The sequence below is a fragment of the Monodon monoceros genome, unplaced genomic scaffold, assembly GCF_005190385.1.
Source record: "Monodon monoceros isolate NGI ecotype Baffin Bay Population unplaced genomic scaffold, NGI_Narwhal_1 Super_Scaffold_18, whole genome shotgun sequence".
In the NCBI taxonomy this organism is placed as follows: domain Eukaryota; kingdom Metazoa; phylum Chordata; class Mammalia; order Artiodactyla; family Monodontidae; genus Monodon; species Monodon monoceros.
The window spans coordinates 128,286,106-128,305,687 of NW_021703774.1; the positions used below are offsets into that span (position 1 = coordinate 128,286,106).

Consider the following 19,582-nt stretch of genomic DNA (forward strand, 5'->3'; position numbering starts at 1 on the left):
TTTTGAATAACAGGGGTGAGAGTGGACATCCTTGTCTTGTTCCTGATCTAGAGGAAATGGTTTCAGTTTTTCACCATTGAGAATGATGTTTGCTGTGGGTTTGTTGTATATGGCCTTTGTGATATTGAGGTAGGTTCCCTCTATGCCCACCTTCTGGAGAGTTTTTACCCATAAATGGGTGTTGAATTTTGTCAAAAGCTTTTTCTGCATCTATCGAGATGATCATACAGTTTTTCTTCTTCAATTTGTTAATATGGTGTATCATTGATTGATTTGCGTATATTGAAGAATCCTTGCATCCCTGGGATAAATCCCACTTGATCATGGTGTATGATCCTTTTAATGTGTTGTTGGATTCTGTTTGCTAATATTTTGTTGAGGATTTTTGCATCTATATTCATGAGTGATATTGGTCTGTAATTTTCTTTTTTTGTAGTATCTTTGTCTGGTTTTGGTATCAGGGTGATGATGGCCTCATAGAATGAGTTTGGGAGTGTTCCTTGCTCTGCAATTTTTTGGAAGAGTTTGAGAAAGATGGGTGTTAGCTCTTCTCTAAATGTTTGATAGAATTCACCTGTGAGGCCATCTGGTCCTGGACTTTTGTTTGTTGGAAGATTTTTAATCACAGTTTCAATTTCATTCTTGTGATTGGTCTGTTCACAGCTTCTATTTTTTCCTGGTTCAGTCTTGGAAGGTTATACCTTTCTAAGAATTTGTCCATTTCTTCCATGTTGTCCATTTTATTGGCATAGAGTTGCTTGTAGTAGTCTCTTAGGATGCTTTGTATTTCTGTGGTGTCTGTTGTAACTTCTCCTTTTTCACTTCTAATTTTATTGATTTGAGTCTTCTCCCTCTTTTTCATGATGAGTCTGGCTAATGGTTTATCAATTTTATCTTCTCAAAGAACAGCTTTTAGTTTTATTGATCTTTCCTATTGTTTTCTTTGTTTCTATTTATTTCTGCTCTGGTCTTTATGATTTCTTTCCTTCTGCTAACTTTGGGTTTTGTTTGTTCTTCTTTCTCTAGTTCCTTTAGGTGTAAGGTTACATTGTTTATTTGAGATTTTTCTTGTTTCCTGAGGTAGGCTTGTATAGCTATAAACTTCCCTCTTAGAACTGCTTTTGCTGCAACCCATAGGTTTTGGATCGTCGTGTTTTCATTGTCATTTGTCTCTAGGTATTTTTTGATTTCCTCTTTGATTTCTTCAGTGATCTCTTGGTTATTTAGTAATGTATTGTTTAGCCTCCATGTGTTTGTGATTTTTTATGATTTCTTCCCTGTAACTGATTTCTAATCTCATAGCATTGTGGTCAGAAAAGATGCTTGATATGATTTCAGTTTTCTTAAATTTACTGAGGCTTGATTTGTGACCCAAGATGTGATCTATCCTGGAGAATGTTCCATGCACACTTGAAAAGAAAGTGTAATCTGCTGTTTTTGGATGGAATGTCCTATAAATATCAATTATATCTCTCTGGTCTATTGTGTCATTTAAAGCTTCTGTTTCCTTATTTATTCTTATTGTGGACGATCTGTCCATTGGTGTAACTGAGGTGGTTAAAGTCCCCCACTATTATTGTGTTACTGTCAATTTCCTCTTTTATAGCTGTTAGCAGTTGCCTTATATATTGAGATGCTCCTATGTTGGGTGCATATATATTTATAATTGTTATATCTTCTTCTTGGATTGATCCCTTGATCATTATGTACTATCCTTCCTTGTCCCTTGTAACATTCTTTATTTTAAAGTCTATTTTATCTGATATGAGTATTGCTACTCCAGCTTTCTTTTGATTTCCATTTGCATGGAATATCTTTTTCCATCCCCTCACTTTCAGTCTGTATGTGTCCCTAGGTCTGAAGTGGGTCTCTTGTAGACAGCATGTATATGGGTCTTGTTTTTGTATCCATTCAGCAAGCCTGTGTCTTTTGGTTGGAGCATTTAATCCATTCATGTTTAAGGTAATTATCGATATGTATGTTCCTATGACCATTTTCTTAATTGTTTTGGGTTTGTTTTTGTAGGTCCTTTTCTTCTCTTGTTTTTCCCACTTAGAGAAGTTCCTTTAGCATTTGTTGTAAAGATGGTTTGGTGGTGCTGAATTCTCTTAGCTTTCATTTGTCTGTAAAGCTTCTGATTTCTCCATCGAATCTGAATAAGATCCGTGCTGGGTAGAGTAATCTTGGTTGTAGGTTCTTCCCTTTCATCACTTTAAGTATATCATGCCGCTCCCTTCTGGCTTGTAGAGTTTCTGCTGAGAAATCAGCTGTTAACCTTATGGGAGTTCCCTCGTATGTTATTTGTCGTTTTTCCCTTGCTGCTTTTGATAATTTTTCTTTGTCTTTAATTTTTGCCAATTTGATTACTATGTGTCTCGGTGTGTTTCTCTTTGGGTTTATCCTGTATGGGACTCACTGTGCTTCCTGGACTTGGGTGGCTCTTTCGTTTCCCATGTTAGGGAAGTTTTCGACTACAATCTCTTCAAATATTTTCTTGGGTCCTTTCTCTCTCTCTTCTCCTTCTGGGACCCCTATAATGCGAATGTTGTTGCATTTAATGTTATCCCAGAGGTCTCTTAGGCGGTCTTCATTTCTTTTCATTCTTTTTTCTTTATTCTGTTCCACAGCAGTGAATTCCACCATTCTGTCTTCCAGGTCACTTATCCATTCTGCCTCAATTATTCTTCTATTGATTCCTTCTAGGGTAGTTTTCATTTCAGTTATTGTATTGTTCATCTCTGTTTGTTTGTTCTTTAATTCTTCTAGGTGTTTGTTAAACATTTCTTGCATCTTCTTGATCTTTGCCTCCATTCTTTTTCCAAGGTCCTGGATCATCTTCACTTCATTATTCTGAATTCTTTTTCTGGAAGGTTGCCTATCTCCACTTCATTTAGTTGTTTTTCTGGGGTTTCATCTTGTTCCTTCATCTGGTACATAGCCCTCTGCCTTTTCATCTTGTGTATCTTTCTGTGAATGTAGTTTTTGTTCCACAGGCTGCAGGATTGTAGTTCTTCTTGCTTCTGCTCAAGTGTGCTATTCTTAAAATTCTTTTCTCCGTTAGGGTCTAGTAACTGTATTCTTAACTCCTGGTTCTTTTCTATTAGATTTTTCTAGTATATTTCCTTTTGTGTTCACATGATTAAAAATTAAGTATTACAGTACATGATAAAAAAAATTCAACACTCTCATTCCCTAGATACACACTGAACATTTCTCTTTTCAATTCTAGAGGTGTAAGCTACATAATACACTTTACAAAACTATTTTGAAATTTATCATCTTGATGACATCAATAGACTCCCTATTCCAACAGATGAAAATTTAGCTGGCCAAAATCTTACACTTAACTTTTATATTTTTAAGTTCTACTTCTTTCTTATGTTTCTTTAGATATACTTAAACCTTTGTAGTTTTAATGATTTCCGAAACTCTTATTTCAACTTTAAAGATTTAACTCTCTTATATTTTCCTCTCCATGAACACATCGCAAACTCTCATGCTACTAATATTTCATGCATCACAATGTTTCGTTCTATCACTCTTATTATGACTTGTGTTTATATAAATGTTATTCATACTGAGCCAACTACTATACTAGGATTACATTTCTCTCTCTTTTTTTGGTATAAGTTTATTGTCCTTAAGGTCAATAATGATCTTATTTTGTTTAATTTGTATATACTTATCACTAATTCAGCCCCAAACTTTCCAACTTAATTGGATCTTAAACCTCCAATTCAGTTAAACGTACAAGGTAATCTATCTGTTCCTCTTTTTTTCATTCAGAGGCGTTTCTCTTAGAGCCCTCTTCTCCTGCTCCGATTTGGACAAGTTGTTCTCTCTGCCTGCTGCACAGCTGTCCTGGGACTTCCATGCTCCTTAGCGTTGGATCCACCTGCTTCCCTCTCTCTTACTTTCCTCTTTTGTTGGAGTATATCCTAAAGTAATTTTCTCAGAAATATATTGCTGAAAAAGAGTCAGGTGACATTTGAATCTCTTGTTCTTTTGTAAGTAGCTTATACTTTTCTCTTTGAAAGTTTTAGAATGTAGTATACAGGTATTATTCTTCTTTTATTTATTTTGCTCACTGATTAATGGACCTTAAGTTAAATTTATTTCATTTCTTTTTTAAACTCCTGGTTGTTGGATATTGGACCTCCTGAATTAATCCTGTGTCTTATTTTTTCTCTTCCATTTTCTAAAGAGGGTGCACAAGAGAAGTCCCTGTTTTCTCTACATTATCTTGAACATGACACATCTCTCTCTCCTAACCAGCAGTTGGGCCCTCTTACATCAGGTTTTTTGTGTTTTGGAGGGTGTCCCCAAGGACCTCCAAACTACTTTGTAGACAGACCCTTAGTTAATCTCCGTGACTTCAGACTCTCTTCTCCTGCTCTCCCTAGCTGCTGCTGACTCCAAGCCTTGATCCTCTGTCTTTGTCTCCACTGTTTACATTCACTTATTCAACCAATATCTATGAAGTATAATGTGCCAGGCAGTGGGGATGTCGACCCCAAGAAGCCTCAGATGGCTTTATTTATCCTGTTTCCGGCACTGAAGTCTCCCCGAGTATTGGTAGCCCATTTCCTCTGCCTGCTGGATATCTCCACCTGGATGCCTCAAAATACAATGTTCTCTCCCAACATGCCCTTCCTATATTCCCTGGTTTAGTTAGTGCTGCCTCCATCCACATTCTACATTCTAAAATGTTTGGATCCAGAACAAGCCCCACAAGTTCATTTAGTGACAAAAATCCCTGATGTGCTCTTTTTATCTTCTATATTGTCAAAGAAAGAGGTAAAAACAAAATTTTCTAGAAGAGAGTCTGGGTTACCTGATTTTGTCCAAAAAAGGTTTTGTGGTAGTTCATAGACAAAAGCACTAAACCAGGCAAACTATCAGACTACAGAAGCAAATATAGTTGAGAACATTTGAAATGACCCCATACCCAAATCAATCCCCACTGACCAATCTATAATTGACAGTAAGAAACCATCAGACTTTAAGGGCAGAAGTATCTACTTCCTTACTATACCTAGCAATAGCAAGTTAAACTATGGGGAGAAGCTTCCAGAAGTTGTCTCCTCCACTCTCTTCCCCTTCTGCACCCTCCAGTCCACTGACCCAGACCTAATCTTCCCTGTGCCATCAGCACTTGCTGACCGCTTCTCATGTGCACCGACAATAAGTCTTTTCCACATCATCAGACACAACTATCTGACCTTCTCTACTACTCTGACAATGGGCTGGCTCACCTGATAATAAAAATGATTACCTACTGACAACTCAGCTGTGATAATTGTATTGCTGGTACCATTCCATGCACTTTGTTTTAATTAAAGTGAATACGACTATGCAACTGAAAGGCGTCTGTTGCAGGGCATAAGAATTTCCTGAGTTCTGTGTTTAAAGCCTTTGAGAGCACATGTGCTCCATACCCAGAGTTGTGTAGATCACAACTGTCAAAATCCCAAAGGATTCCATTAAGTTTTTAACAGCACCTGTTACAAAATAACACCACCAATGTGATTAACACGAGAACATTCTGAAACCAAAAGTCATTTTCTTAAAATGCAGAAATAGGAAAAATAAGGAATCCCTTCAAAAGTATGTGAATAGTGGCAAATTTGGCTGAATGAAGGGTTAATTCTTCATGGGAGAGCATGAGTTCATTTCCACTTAAAGTACTTTACGTAAGGTTACACTTTTACACTGTGTCTTCTCAATTCTTTGTGAAGAAGGCGGAGCTGAACAAATTATATTGGTATATAAAAATGTTAATAATACTAGATTCTGCTAAGGGAAACACTGTTTTGTTCTTGACATAGTTATCATTTGATAACTTCCTGGTAAAATTCTGTATAACTAATGGGCCACAGCTCTGCGATTGAAGAGTTGCACTTGTACGGCCTCTAGGGGTCAGCATAACTCGAAGGAAGGGCAAGGGCTGCAAACAAGAAAAAGCAAGGATTTGCAGGTTCTGAGGATGATGGAGCAGTGGAAGGTGGAACAAGAGGTAACCCCTGAGGATGACAAAGGAAGTCGACTCTACAGCCAGTCCACACAGCATTCCTGTTTGTGTTCAACAGAAACTTGGGGACCCAGATCACTGAATAACATGTTGCCTACCACATAAACTCCCTTGAAACCACTGTCAGTACTTTACGATTCCCTTCCTATGTACTGAAAGCCATTGACTTTTTCTTAAATGTCTGTTTCCGCACTTTGGACTTAGACATTTGAGATGTGAGAGTTAAGCACCACAAATTGGTCCTCCCTAAAGTTATGGTTTTTCAATTCGAACTGATTATTTAAAGGCTAGAATGATTGGAGGGGCTGGCTTGCCCTCTCTCTGAGATACGAAATGGTGGGTTTTATTCTTTTAACCTATAAACCATTTAATACTATCCCTGCAGAAGTATGGTGATTATAATCATACATTTTGGGGGGAACTCACTAACAAAACTTGCTGCCAGTACGCTGCCTCTCACTCACTACACGATATCAATCTCAGAGATCTTCAAAGTGCTGAAATCGAAGGAGGGGTGATTAACAGCACACCTCGTTTTTACTTCCTGGTATATTTCCCTGTGCCTCTGGACAATACTCTTGGGGACCACAGCTGAAATATGATTGTCTGCCTTAGTCGATGACTACTATGTGGTGAGCATTTAGCAGTGTTGGCAATCATTTATGCTACAGGAGAAAGAGCGTTGTTACTTTTCCCTTCCTTTAAAAGGAGTGCACTTGGGCAGTTCAGACACAGTTTTGGGGCGTAAGAAAAGAAATCATTTTCTATTCCTTGCAAACTTTGATTTACAAAAGAACACCAGAAGCTAAAAGCCTTGTTGATTTATCATGTGAAGCAAAGGGTAATTTTTCTCCCCTTGTTATGCTTTCATATAATCATGTTCACTGCCTGTATGGGTGGCATTAAAGAATTTCTGAATACAAATAATAATTTCTTGCTTTCAACCTTCATAATTCACAGCGGCAGGCACCCTGCTGGACGGTGATGCCTCCTGCCAGTGACGCTCAATCTTTTTTGCACACCACTTATCTGCCTCTCGCAGCTGCGAGTTCCATTGATCACAATACCTGCAGGATAATGCGCCCGTAGGCGTTCTTCAGCAGATTAACCACGTCCGCGTGAGACAGCCCATCCAAAGGTTGCCCATTAATGCTGACAATCCGATCTCCAACCTGGAGGTACAAAAGTGGGAGAAAAATCACTATCATTAAGAAAAATTAAATTTGAGAAGAATGCTTAAAATTCTTTGTAAGTCATATTTCCCATTTGTGGCTATTGTGAAGATTCTGTGTCTCTATTGTGTATGCGTGTTCCAGAAGCATAAGGAATTTTTATGGCTTGCCCCAAATACAGACCAATCAGAGAAACAAGAAAGGGGTCAGATTTGATTATTAAAAGGCCTTTTGTACCTTGGTAATGGTAGTGTTGCATACATCCATTTGCCAGTAATAGTGGGGTGTACAAATTACCTGTTCAATAAAGCTCTACTGAGGAAGCCAAATGTTTTCTGCTTTATTTTTTCTACCTAAGTTAAGATTAAGGAGCGATGGGGGAAAAAAATTCATAAGGATGTTGATTCTTTTTTTTTTTTTTTTGCGGTATGCGGGCCTCTCACTGTTGTGGCCTCTCCCACTGCGGAGCACAGGCTCCGGACGCGCAGGTTCAGCAGCCATGGCTCACGGGCCCAGCCGCTCCGCGGTATGTGGGATCTTCCCGGACCCGGGCACGAACCCATGTCCCCTGCATTGGCAGGTGGACTCTCAACCATTGTGCCACCAGGGAAGCCCATGGATGTTGATTCTTTTGCTGGAAGGAAGAGTCTAAGGTCAAATCTCTCAGGTGAAAATCAATTTTGGGTGGAATGAGGTGCTAAAAATGATATGGGAGGCTTTGCAAATGAGCTGCAATTTCTTCTTTCATTGAGAAGCTTTGACACAAACGATACTATTTTTATATGTTCAGGGACATAATGAATTTCAGGTATAAACTTTCTCCAATGCATTTTGCCCTCAGTGTGGGTCTCTGATAGCTGCTGGAATTCCAGTTTTAAACACAGTGCCCCTGGCTGCCTCGTCCTCTCCCACCCACCGCATCACATGCTGAGAGCACTTCACCATCCCCTTTGTTTACTTTAAGCTTCTGTGTACGTGCGGCCACACCGCTGGCCTGAATCATGGCGATAAATATTGGGATATCTCCTAAGGGACTTCCTTTTCCTCCAGCAATACTGATTCCAAGGGCATCACTGAGCTCCTAAAAAACAAAGGAAAACAAGGCTTATATGTTTAACAAAGAGCCACAACCTGACTGTCCCCAGATAGCTGTTGAATAAAATCCCTCCGTGATACAGGAGGCTACGGTACCACAGGAGTTAAGCATAGCGCCTTTGAAGTCAGAAAGACCAGTGTTTCAGCTCTTAATTAGCTGGAGTACTTAATTAGCTGGGGGTGCTAAAGAAGTTCCTTAACGTCTTAGAGCTTCCATCCCTACGCATAAAGTGGGAAGAAAACCACCTACCTCACAGTGTTGATCTGAGGATTAAATGAGGTGATATAGTGCAGTCCTGGCCCACAGAAAGGGCTCAGTAAAAGGCAACAGGAGGAGTAAAAACAAAAAAAACAAGGAAAAACAACCCTGTGCTACTGCTGAGTTTAGTGGCCAATTTTGATGCAGAACTTGGCAAGTATGTCCTCATATGGTGTTTACAATTAAATTACTGCACATCTCATGCTCTTCTGGGTGTGAACAAACACACTTGGCTCTGAAAGAGCTGCAGGACTATGCTAGAACAAAGGATCTTTGAAGACACCCACTGTAGTGAGTACAGAGTTTGGAGAGAGAAGTAACATGCGACCGAAAATGTTCTCTGAGATTGAGATGAGGCCGTTTGTTCACTCCAACCCTGGTGAAGAGACTCTGGCCTTTGTGCAGGTTTCCCCCACATTTATATCCCAGGGTTAACATTTTAAAAATCACTAAAAGAATAAAGGACAAGTTCCAGTTTCAGCACGGTGGCATGTACACTCTATAGCATCTTTCTCCTACTGATGAAAATGAAGACCTCTTGTCAAAATTTAAAGTACAACTACCCAAGACTTCTGAAAAGTAAAGAAACTCAAAGAAATTGTGGTGGAGAGCCAAAACTTGGAGAAACGACAGCAGAGGGTGTATCCCCCAGTAGTTTTCCTGGCAGCTTTGTCCTGAAGACAAGTCCCAGTCAAGGAGCTGTAAAGGTGGGGCAAACTGCTAAAACTTTGATGTTAACTCCCATCTTTCTGGTCAGAGGAACCAGGAAAAGGAGCCCTGATGGCTGGAGAATGAAGGAAGAAAACTAGAGTAGACAGAGTCAGAGAAGGGGATCCTGTCCCTCTGTGACTGCATCCACAGAATTCTCAGGTTCAGTCTAAGCCACGCAGATGAGGGACAGACCCACACTCGGGAACTGAACTGAGTTTTGAACTACCACTTACAAAAGGTGACATAACTTTCAGTCTGAGCCTAACTGGGTGGATGCCTGCTAAAACATAAACACCAGCATTCTTCAGAGTCTACACAGCATAACATTCACCAGGGCTGGGAAAAACCCCTAAGTTACTCAACGTGCAAAGAACCAGTAAAATGCGATCAATTTCTTGTTAAGTTTCTTCAAATATGCAGGACAGTTTAAAGCCAAGATGATACCATTGTCTGGTGGGGTTCTCAACTTATGTAGATGTAAACATATGACAACAATGACATAAATGTTAGGGGAGTGGTTGCAGAAAAGGGACCTACAGGGTTGCAAGGCTTCTGCAGTTTTACCTGATCACTTAAAAATATACACAGGTTAGTGTGTTTCAATTTGACCTCGATAAAGTTGGACAAAGGAAAAAGAACAAAATGACAGCTACTTTAATATTCTGTTTTCCAAAGTGTTTGTGTCTAGCTTCTATTTTCTGAATGCATCAATAGTAAAACCCTACATGCAAATGGTAAGATGCGTTTCATTATGAAGTTTCTGCTCGGACCGTATGTGGGAGAACAGGGTGGGTAGGAGCAGGCCTTTTTATAAAAGCCTGTAAAAACAAGCAGCTGAAATGACTAAGGAAACATAAAATGATATGTTATAAATCTTGGAATGAGGAGAAATTTATGGAATAATTTGGCTTTGTTCAAATCCATTGTGATGTTTCCTTAATTTATCCATAATTATGCACATGTTGGTGCATTTAACTTCCCCATACGAGGAACATTTGAGTTACCACGCTGGTGGAAAGATACTGGGAACAAATAAGGCAGATTTAGTCAAAGCTGTAGTTAATAATAATGAATTCCTAGACATTCATGATGAACTAGGTACTATGCTAAGTATACTGTATGCATTACACCTCATTTAATCCACACAACAAGATTTACCTTGTGAGGCAAGTGTTATCACCTCCAATCTACAGATAAGCAAATTGAGGTTAAGTAACTTGACAAAGGTCATAGAGTTAATAAATGGTACAGTGTCTTTAAACACAGCTATAATTGAGTCCAGAGAACTAAGCTGGATATCACTTTACTGAAGTTGATCCATGATTACAACAAGGTCATAATTTTTTTCACTATTGTTTGAATCCCAAATTTAATGGTAAGAATAAGGAAAATAAAACTGCTTGCCAATATTCTGGATATCACACAGGAGTCTGATAAATCGCACAGGATTATCAGGAGTCTGAAAATCAGGATTTGACAACTTTATGAAATGAAATGCATTTTACACAATCTTCTCAGGAGGGCAATTTGGCATTATATATAAAAGCCTTTAAACAATTGTGGATTTTGACTCAACAATTCATTTCTAAGAATTAATCCTAAAGAAATCACCCATGATATGAGCCAAAAAGAAAACACAAAGACATTTTCTATAGAAGATGGCGAAAGTTGAGAAATATGCTCATCGTTTAATAAGAGGACATTGGTTAAGAAAAATTACAGCACATTCATACAATGGAATACTATGTAACTGACAAAAATCATACCATCTGCTGTCAAAAAATAGTTATTCACATGGCTAGAAGTCTATGCTTTAAAGTAAAAAAGACAAGCTACAAGAGTATGTCTAATGTGATACCATTTTTTGTTTTTTAAAACTTAAACACAGTGCGCAAAATGAAGTGAATGTGGTGCACCAAAAAGTTCACAGTGGTCATGTATGTGCTTTACTATATTTTCCTAAGACTGCTTGTGTTACATAGACCATATATTGCCTTCAGTAACTTAAAAGAACACACTAACAATCCAATATATTGTATTGAGGGAAAGATGTACATATTATGCAACACAAATTAGAAAAAAAGCAAAATAACTGACTTACCCTGATTATCTCAATGGTCCTTAGTCCCACATCTGTGCCTATGAAGAAACAACAAATTAACTTTTTAAAAGTAAGAGACAATATATTTAGGATATAATATTGTCCCATGAAAATGGTATCATTTTCTAGGTCTTTCAGGAGGGAATACTGAGGCAAGCAGGCATTATACCCTTTCTCAAAATTCAAACTGGTGACCATCAATCAGGGGCTATGTCCTCTATTTTAAACAAGTCCTCTCTGTTTGAGATAGATGTGGCCATAATCATTTGGTCTGACAAAAGCTGATGGCCTGTAGCAGCCGCTGCCTGGAATATGGTGATTAAATGGCTTGGAGGGTGAGCCATTTTTGTTTCACTGAACATTTTTCCACCTTAATCAATGATAACCTTACCCAAGGAAAGGCTTAAAAAGATGCCTTCCCCACCCCACCCATGATGGGATATGCACTTCTGACCTTCCTCGAGGGACCTGTAATTAAAAAATTTTCTCTCTGGAAATGGTTTTACTTTATGAAGTACTTTAGATTTCTGCTTTTCTCTTTTTCATGTGTAAAGTTAAAGGCATATTCCAAAAACGAATCTCTATGACTTTCCTTCCTTTAGAACAGGCCTTTCAGAAAGCTTGGGGCTTATGTGGCCATGTTCAAAGATTTAAAAATATTTTTGCTGTACACCTGAAACTAACACAACATTGTAAATCAACTATACTCCAAGAAAAATTTAAAAAAAATTTTTTTAAAAATTAGGTAACAGGATCGTTTTGCTGAGGGTGTGTCTCAAGTAATACCTGAGTTTTTTGGGGAAGGATCCAAAGCTCTTTTTGTGCCGACCAGGTTTTGCAGGCTGGTGATAACAGGAGCAAGGGAAGGATGAAGGCTGCTGTGCTGACTCTGCTGAAAAGCAAACTCAGTGGTCAGTCTTAGAAATTCATATTTATTATTACTATTTTACTTACTGAAGTAACCATAACCATGTAATAGAAAATTCTGTGGAGGCCAGAAAAGAAAACAAAAATTACTCACACTCCCTCTCTTATCACCCAAAACAATCCCATTTAACATTTGCTCCACTGCTTTCTCCGTTGTATGTGCTTTTATATGTGGTTTCAATCATCAAGGTAGAAAACGTGCAGTAATTTAAGCTTTTTGTGCTCCACATGAAATCAGAAATATTTTCCTAGCCTGTTACAGTGTTTACATATGATCAGTTAATGCCACTAAGTGTCATTTGGGACTACAGGCAAAATTTATTTTCTTTTTATCTAAATTACTGATCTATTTTGCTAAAACAAATATAATAAAATCTAGATTTATAGGAACTTCATCAAATAGAAAGAACCCTGAACTGTAAGAAAAAGCAGTAAATATCAGGGGAATATATTAGTTTAGGAATATTAAAATATATTTTCCTCAAAGATTTTCCTAGAGTTGGTAATAATTCAGCTCAATCTGCTATACGTCCATTACTATCATTTTAAAATAAATCTAACGTTTATTTAAATAAATTTAGATAATGTATAGTCATGTTTGGCTAGTGGCTATTCAATGAAAATCATATGCAACGAAAATCATATGCACAGTGAAGGATCTTTCCAATGCAGAAAACAATGATACCACTAATGAATAAAGAATTTTTTCTACCAAATTCTCACGGTTATGCTTTAACTGCCTCAAAATTTTGAGGTAAACCTAAGACCATAATTATTACCTGAAAAATTATAATTTGATCCATTTCCTTAGTATGATGAAAGTTGTTTAATATTTTAACATTCCTTAAATATGAAAAATTTCAAATATACAGAAAAGTTCAATGATACAGTAGACACACCACCTAGATTCCACAATTAATATTTTACTATTTTTTTGTTACATATCTATTCATCACTCAGTTTGCCTTTAAAAGAAATTCATTTCAGAGTAAGTTACAGACATCAGTACACTTCACAGTGGATATACATATATATATATATAAAGGAGTGTTTTTGTATTTTTCCTGAAAGGATATGATTTAAATCAATGGTGCTATAATAGATAACTACTCAGAAATGAGGAAGTATAGCATATTATAACCTTTGCCTAAACAAAATCTCAGAACTTTGTGTTTGTCAAGGCCTTTAGAAATATGAACTTTGCCTGGAAGTACTCCCTCAGTTATCTGAGGAAAAGATTTCTCAAGTGTTTTTACCATTATACATTTTCCTCTGCAGAGTAAAGATACTCTTTCCTGGTTGGTAGGAAAACACTTTTTTTAAAAAGAGGCTTGGTAGCCCCATGGCTAGAAGATCTCTCTTAATGAACTCACTTTCTCTAGGCCAAGTCAACGAGTTAAAATTCTCCTAGACCCTCAAAAGGAGGCATCTGTCTCCCTATCTTATAATTGCCCAGAAGGAAATCTGTGCCCCTAGAGAGTCCTGACTGCTTTAAAAAGGTTTGGAGGGGAAATGTTTGGGAATGGGTTCCTCTTTTTCTCCATCTGGGTCATGGGCTGATATTCAATTCTTGAAGATGGAGGACACTTCCTTTTTACAGCCTGCTACAAGCCTTCTTCCCATTAGCTACATATCAGTACAGACTCTCATATCATCTAGGTCATAATTTTAAGGACAAAGTAAGGATAAAATATATTTTCTGCTTTGCTTAAAATTGAATTAAACTTCTACCCTCTGAAATAAAAATGCTGTGCAAAGAGGTTAAAGAAAAGTATTTGATACTTCGTCCCAGGTTTCTGAAATACGACAGCTCACATTTACATAACAGATAAATGGTCATGGTGGGTTTTTGACCTTTAATAATAGAGCCTCTAAATTTGTTAGTTTTGTATTTAACCTGAGTGTAAACTTTATTCATCACTAAGGTGCACATATATATTCCTCAAGGACAGAAATCCAGTTCTACCTACCACCTTACCTGTCAGTCCAAAATTTTCTTAAAACACTGGAATTCCTTATACCCCTTTGTGCCTTTGCCTATGCTACACCCTCTGTCTGGGATACCTTTTTTTTTTTTTTTTTTTTGCGGTACGCGGGCCTCTCACTGTTGTGGCCTCTCCCGTTGCGGAGCACAGGCTCCGGACGCGCAGGCTCAGCGGCCATGGCTCACGGGCCCAGGTGCTCCGCGCATGTGGGATCTTCCCGGACTGGGGCACGGACCTGTGTCCCCTGCATCGGCAGGCGGACTCTCAACCACTGCGCCACCAGGGAAGCCCTGGGATACCTTTTCTCTCTTTTCAATCTATCAAACTCCTTTTGGAGTGAGACCCAATTGAACCCCTTCTGTGTTGCCCTCCCATACTCTCCAGGAAGAAAAATTTCATCTCCAGTGTTTTTCATTCTGCATTCTAACCCCTATGTACAATAGGGCTTCAATGAAATCACTCAAGTTGAATCTTCCATTAAGGAAGAAGCCAAGACAACTATTTTGCATCTCAAGTTCCCACTTTTGATACAAGTCTGGTCAGAGTCCTCACCAACTATTGACCTCTAGAATCCTAATGCACCACTGTCTCTTAGTACACATGATATTTGCTGCCCATTACATAAACCAGAAATGCAAAAAAAAAAAAAAGTTCCAAACTTAACATGATGTTTATTGGGTTTGATTGCTCTGATGATTATCTAAAAGAAGCCAGCTAATCTGTGAACCTATCTGAACAATGTTGTTTTTTCTTCACTCATTTTCTAACACCAATGAGGCAAAAGGGGCAGCTAACTTAATTCCAGAAGCACCTGTGTGCTAACCATAAAATCAGAACGTCATCTAAACAAAGGCCTTGGAGTGGCTTTAAGGAAATTAGGAAGGAGACCAAAAGTCATGCTTTTAACCTCAGACAAAGGCCCATCTAATAACCCACAAAAGGGATTGGGGGTCACATGTAAGTTTCTATAGTTTCATTATGTACCAAATGGGACTTAACATATCCTCTACTGTCTTGATTTTGTCAGCCACTACAGTGAAAAAAAAAATACAGTGAAATATACTTCATTGAAAAAAAAGTGGCACTTACCTCAGCCTTGCAAATAAACATGAGATGTTTGCTAACCCACAAAATATCACCCACTAAGGCCTCCCTCCCACAGGAGAAACAACCCCCCACTTTGCTCTCCCAGGAATATACCATTAATTGCTCTCAGCATGTGTGAGTGGCTATTCACAAGTTAACTTTATAGCAATATTTAATTGAAAGAATAGAACAATGTTGCGCTAATGAGGGTCAAATTGCCACCAGATGTTACTTCTTTCTTTTTTTTAAATAAACACAGCTGTGTACATGCAATGCCTAGGTAATATAGAACTAATAGTGGGAGAGAAAAGGGGTTCTAAGAAAACATTTGCAGGCAATAAAGGAGAGAAAAATCTAGGGATTAATGAATTCCCACCCCACCTTTCACTTTTTATTTCAAACACATTAAAGTACACCGAACTTGGTGTTGTGAATATGCTGTATATTACACATTGTTTCCAAACAATCATTTATGAAATGGGGAACTTTCTCCCAATTGGGACAGGTGAGCCAGTCTAACGGGAAGCCATCAACAACCTGACTGCTCTGTGATGTCTTCCTCGAGGAGGTCCAGGAACCAGCTCGGAGTCTTCCAATCTCTAGCTGCACAAGCCCCTGTGCACACTTGGGAAGACAAGAAAAGAACAGAGGTGAAAAACAGTAGGATGTGTGTTCTAAATTCTCATGGCAGTGCCTCCACTCATCTCTCTGCAGCCAAGAACTGTAAATGGCTGATGAAGGCTGCAGGTAGAAAGGAAATTCAGTTATCAAAAAAATCACACAAGGTCATAAAAATTTATCAGCTCAATGCTATTCATCTCATGATTTTGAGACTTCTTTAAACACGTTAAAAGGATTACATTTCAATTCACCTCCCTTTCTCTTCCTTTTCCCTTCTGATGCAAGTACTTGCGAGCAGTGAAATGATTAAGAAAAAGTGGTGAAAAGGAGGACAGAAAAATCAAACACAGAGGTAATCTAATACAAGTCCTCTGTTGAGTAATAACTGACAGTTGACTATTTTAGGAAAGCAGGATTTTAAAATAAAATTCATTTATCTTTGCAAAAGCTCCTACAGCTATAGTATTTGTGAAACAGAGTAAGATACACCTGGTTATAGTTGAATGGCAATTTACAAGGATTTTTATTAACCAGTTTCTTTCAAGGGAGGTAGGGTCCATGTGGCAAAGACACTTGGAAGGGAACCTTGAGCCTTAGCCTCCCAGCAACTTCAGTGAGAGACAGTTTGGGTGGCAGGAAAACCCCTCAAGTGAAGCTCTGAGATCTTGGGCACACCCTTCTACTTTCTCACACTTCACTGTGAGATGAAGGACTTGGTCTTTAACAATCTTTAATGTTCTTTCAAGCAATAAACGCTGGATTTGATGAATTCATGTTAATATAGCCCAAGAGGGAGGAGGATACATTTTGTGACTCCAGGAGAATCTGTCCCATCAAATGCATTTAGAGGACAATTGAGGATACTTGGAATTCTCACAAGTATGAAAAACTAGCTTAAATCCCCAAATAGGGTTCCCTTCAATCCTGTTAGTCAGTATAATAGCTTTCTTTTAGGGCTATTCCTGATTGGTTAATATAATCAGGTATTAGGTCTCTAGTAAAAAATTAGAATCAGCATAAAATTCAACACATTTTATAAACAAGCCAGATTAGAACCGTTCCCAGTGGACTTGAGTTATACCAGCCACACAGAAAGCAGCTAGGGACTCACCTTGAGGATAGTGGCCACTGTTTCCTGGGAGGCACTTCTCATGTCCTCCCCATTCACAGATAAGATCTGGTCTCCCTGAATCAATCTCCCATCAAGGTCTGCGGCTCCACCTTTCACGATGTCAGAAATAAACACTCCACTTCCATTTCTGTGAATATCATAAAGCAGTGTAGTGGCACAACCTAATATTTCTATATTAAATCTGAGACTACTGATATTCTTTCCAAATGATAAACCTCAGAGTGCTTGCCCTTTAAATAGCTTATACCTATTTATGCTGCCTGTAATATTCACTTTCATTGGCTCAAGGGCATAATTTCTGCAAGAGGATAATTTTAGTGAAATAAAATGGAAATACACTTTAAAAAGTAGAATTAAGTACTATTAAAATGTACAGGTTATTTCCTTAGAGATCAGCTCAATTATTATCATATGATCTATTTCTAGTCTCTTTCTCACTCTCCCTCTCTTTCCCTGCCTTCATTACTTTAAGGTTTTAATTATGTTTATTTATTTGATGAACAAATAAATGTCTCAAAATTCAAGAGGTTAAAAAGGGGTGGGGGGGGAAGTTCACCTCTCACCTCTGTTCACCTGTCCACAAGTTTCCCTCTCAGAGGTAACCAATGTTACTCATTTCTTGGGTATCTCCAAGAGATATTCTGTGTATACGTAAGCAAATGCATGTGGGTATAGTACACATGCTTGTAAATGGATATACATGCACATACACTCCTTTTTTCCCTCCAGTTTTGTTTTCTTTAACTTTGCTTTTTTCACTTAATACCTTAGCAACTGGTCTTTATCAGCACTTGGAGCTTCCTTAATGTTTTCTTTCTATGGCTACATACTATTCTATGAATGTTCCTTAATTTCATTTATTAGTAAACTATTGGTGGACATATATCAGTAGGTTATTTCCATTCTTTAGCTACTGCAAACTATGTGCAGTGAATAACATATCTACAAGCATATGGTTGGGATAAATTCCTAGTCGTGGAACTGCTAGGCAAAGAATTGTGAATTTTGCGAGCTTATACATCTCATCTTTTTTTTTTTTTTAAAGATGAACTCATTCTAGCTCAGATGGGTTTTTGTTTTTTTATTTTATTTATTTATTATTTTTGGCCGCTTTGGGTCTTCCTTGCTGCACGTGGGCTTTCTCTAGTTGTGGTGAGCAGGGGCTACTCTTCGTTGCGGTGCATGGGCTTCTCACTGCAGTGGCTTCTCTTGTTGCGGAGCTCGGGTTCTGGGCACACGGGCTTCAGTAGTTGTGGCATGCGGGCTCAGAAGTTGTGGCGCACGGGCCGCAGCATGTGGGATCTTCCTGGACCAGGGCTTGAACCTGTGTTCCCTGCATTAGCAGGCAGATTCTTAACCACTGTACCACCAGGGAAGTCCCTACATCTTATCTTTTATAATGAAACCTTTTGTGCTAAGGAATGTAAATGTTCCTTACAAACTTAATCTAAAATGCTGGTGTTGTATGAAGATTATTTCATCAATCCACTACGAGACAATAAAGGAAAAACCATTACTCTAAATGGAATCTCTCCAGGCATGTGTATGCATCACAGCAAGAAAGGAAACTTCAACATGGGCTCTGTCAGTTGCTCTGTACCCAGATGTCCACTGAGTTTGCTTAGAAATATGAGTCTCAGCTCCTTTGTTTCATAATGCATTTCCAAATTGACGGTTTTATGGTGCTGAAGTAAAAAAGAGATCATGAGAGCACAGTACGTGGTGCAAAAATCAGTGCTCAAAAATGGTAGCTAGTATCTTAGTAACAGCTCGGACTGCTGGAAAAAACCACTAGGCTAGTCATCAGAGGTCTGTGAGGGCACATGACATGATATATGTAAAACCAAATTCAATTCTTCCTAAGAATATGTTTGATGCCATTTAAGGCTATATTGGGGTGTCACATGAAAATCCTGCAGCCCTGTTGGAATAAATACACACTAGATATCTAAAGCCAGTAAACTGTGGAAGCTAGAATTGCAGTTTCAAAATCTTACTTACTTTTCTAATCTGTTAATATTATTCTGGAGTAATTACTGCAATTCCTATCACACGGGTAAGCAGCAAAGATCTCAAAAGAGTAGCCTAGCCACGAGGATCTACCTACATTTTTGCTGCAAGCTATTATTTTGGGGACATCTGTCTTAATAGAAAACTGTAGTCATGAAGAATCTATGTCTGTCGACTATGTCAACTCAGCTAGTCTCAGGAACTACTCAACTAGCTTAATAGAGTATGAAATTAACATGGTACTCTATGGCAAAGCAATTTTCCTAACCCAACATTGTATATATAAATCTCTTTCTTGATATCAGCTGTTTCTTGGGTATGGTTGCTTTAATTAACCCCTGCAAGCCTCAGATCTAAGTGACTCCAAGTTGAAAGAACCTTAGAAACTCTATTCTTACTCTCCATGGGGATAAAAGTCTGAACAGTCTGGGTCGACTAGGCTTAGAGTTCTA

The 19,582-nt window shown here is 38.3% G+C and overlaps 1 protein-coding gene across 5 annotated transcripts in view; it reads right to left on the reverse strand.

Annotated features, from left to right (window-relative positions):
• The window catches only part of PATJ (PATJ crumbs cell polarity complex component), a 353,415-nt gene that overhangs the window by 18,309 nt on the left and 315,524 nt on the right, over positions 1-19,582 (reverse strand). For 4 of the 5 annotated variants that reach the window (XM_029230615.1, XM_029230612.1, XM_029230616.1 and 1 more), the window contains 6 exons: positions 17,100-17,247; positions 15,905-15,991; positions 12,156-12,261; positions 11,370-11,407; positions 8,162-8,284; positions 7,099-7,203 (listed from right to left, as the gene is read on the reverse strand). In XM_029230615.1, coding sequence (XP_029086448.1) covers positions 7,099-7,203; positions 8,162-8,284; positions 11,370-11,407; positions 12,156-12,261; positions 15,905-15,991; positions 17,100-17,247 — 607 coding nt within the window. The remainder of the gene's footprint in view (positions 1-7,098; positions 7,204-8,161; positions 8,285-11,369; positions 11,408-12,155; positions 12,262-15,904; positions 15,992-17,099; positions 17,248-19,582) is intronic. The other variant, XM_029230614.1, reaches the window with a different exon arrangement.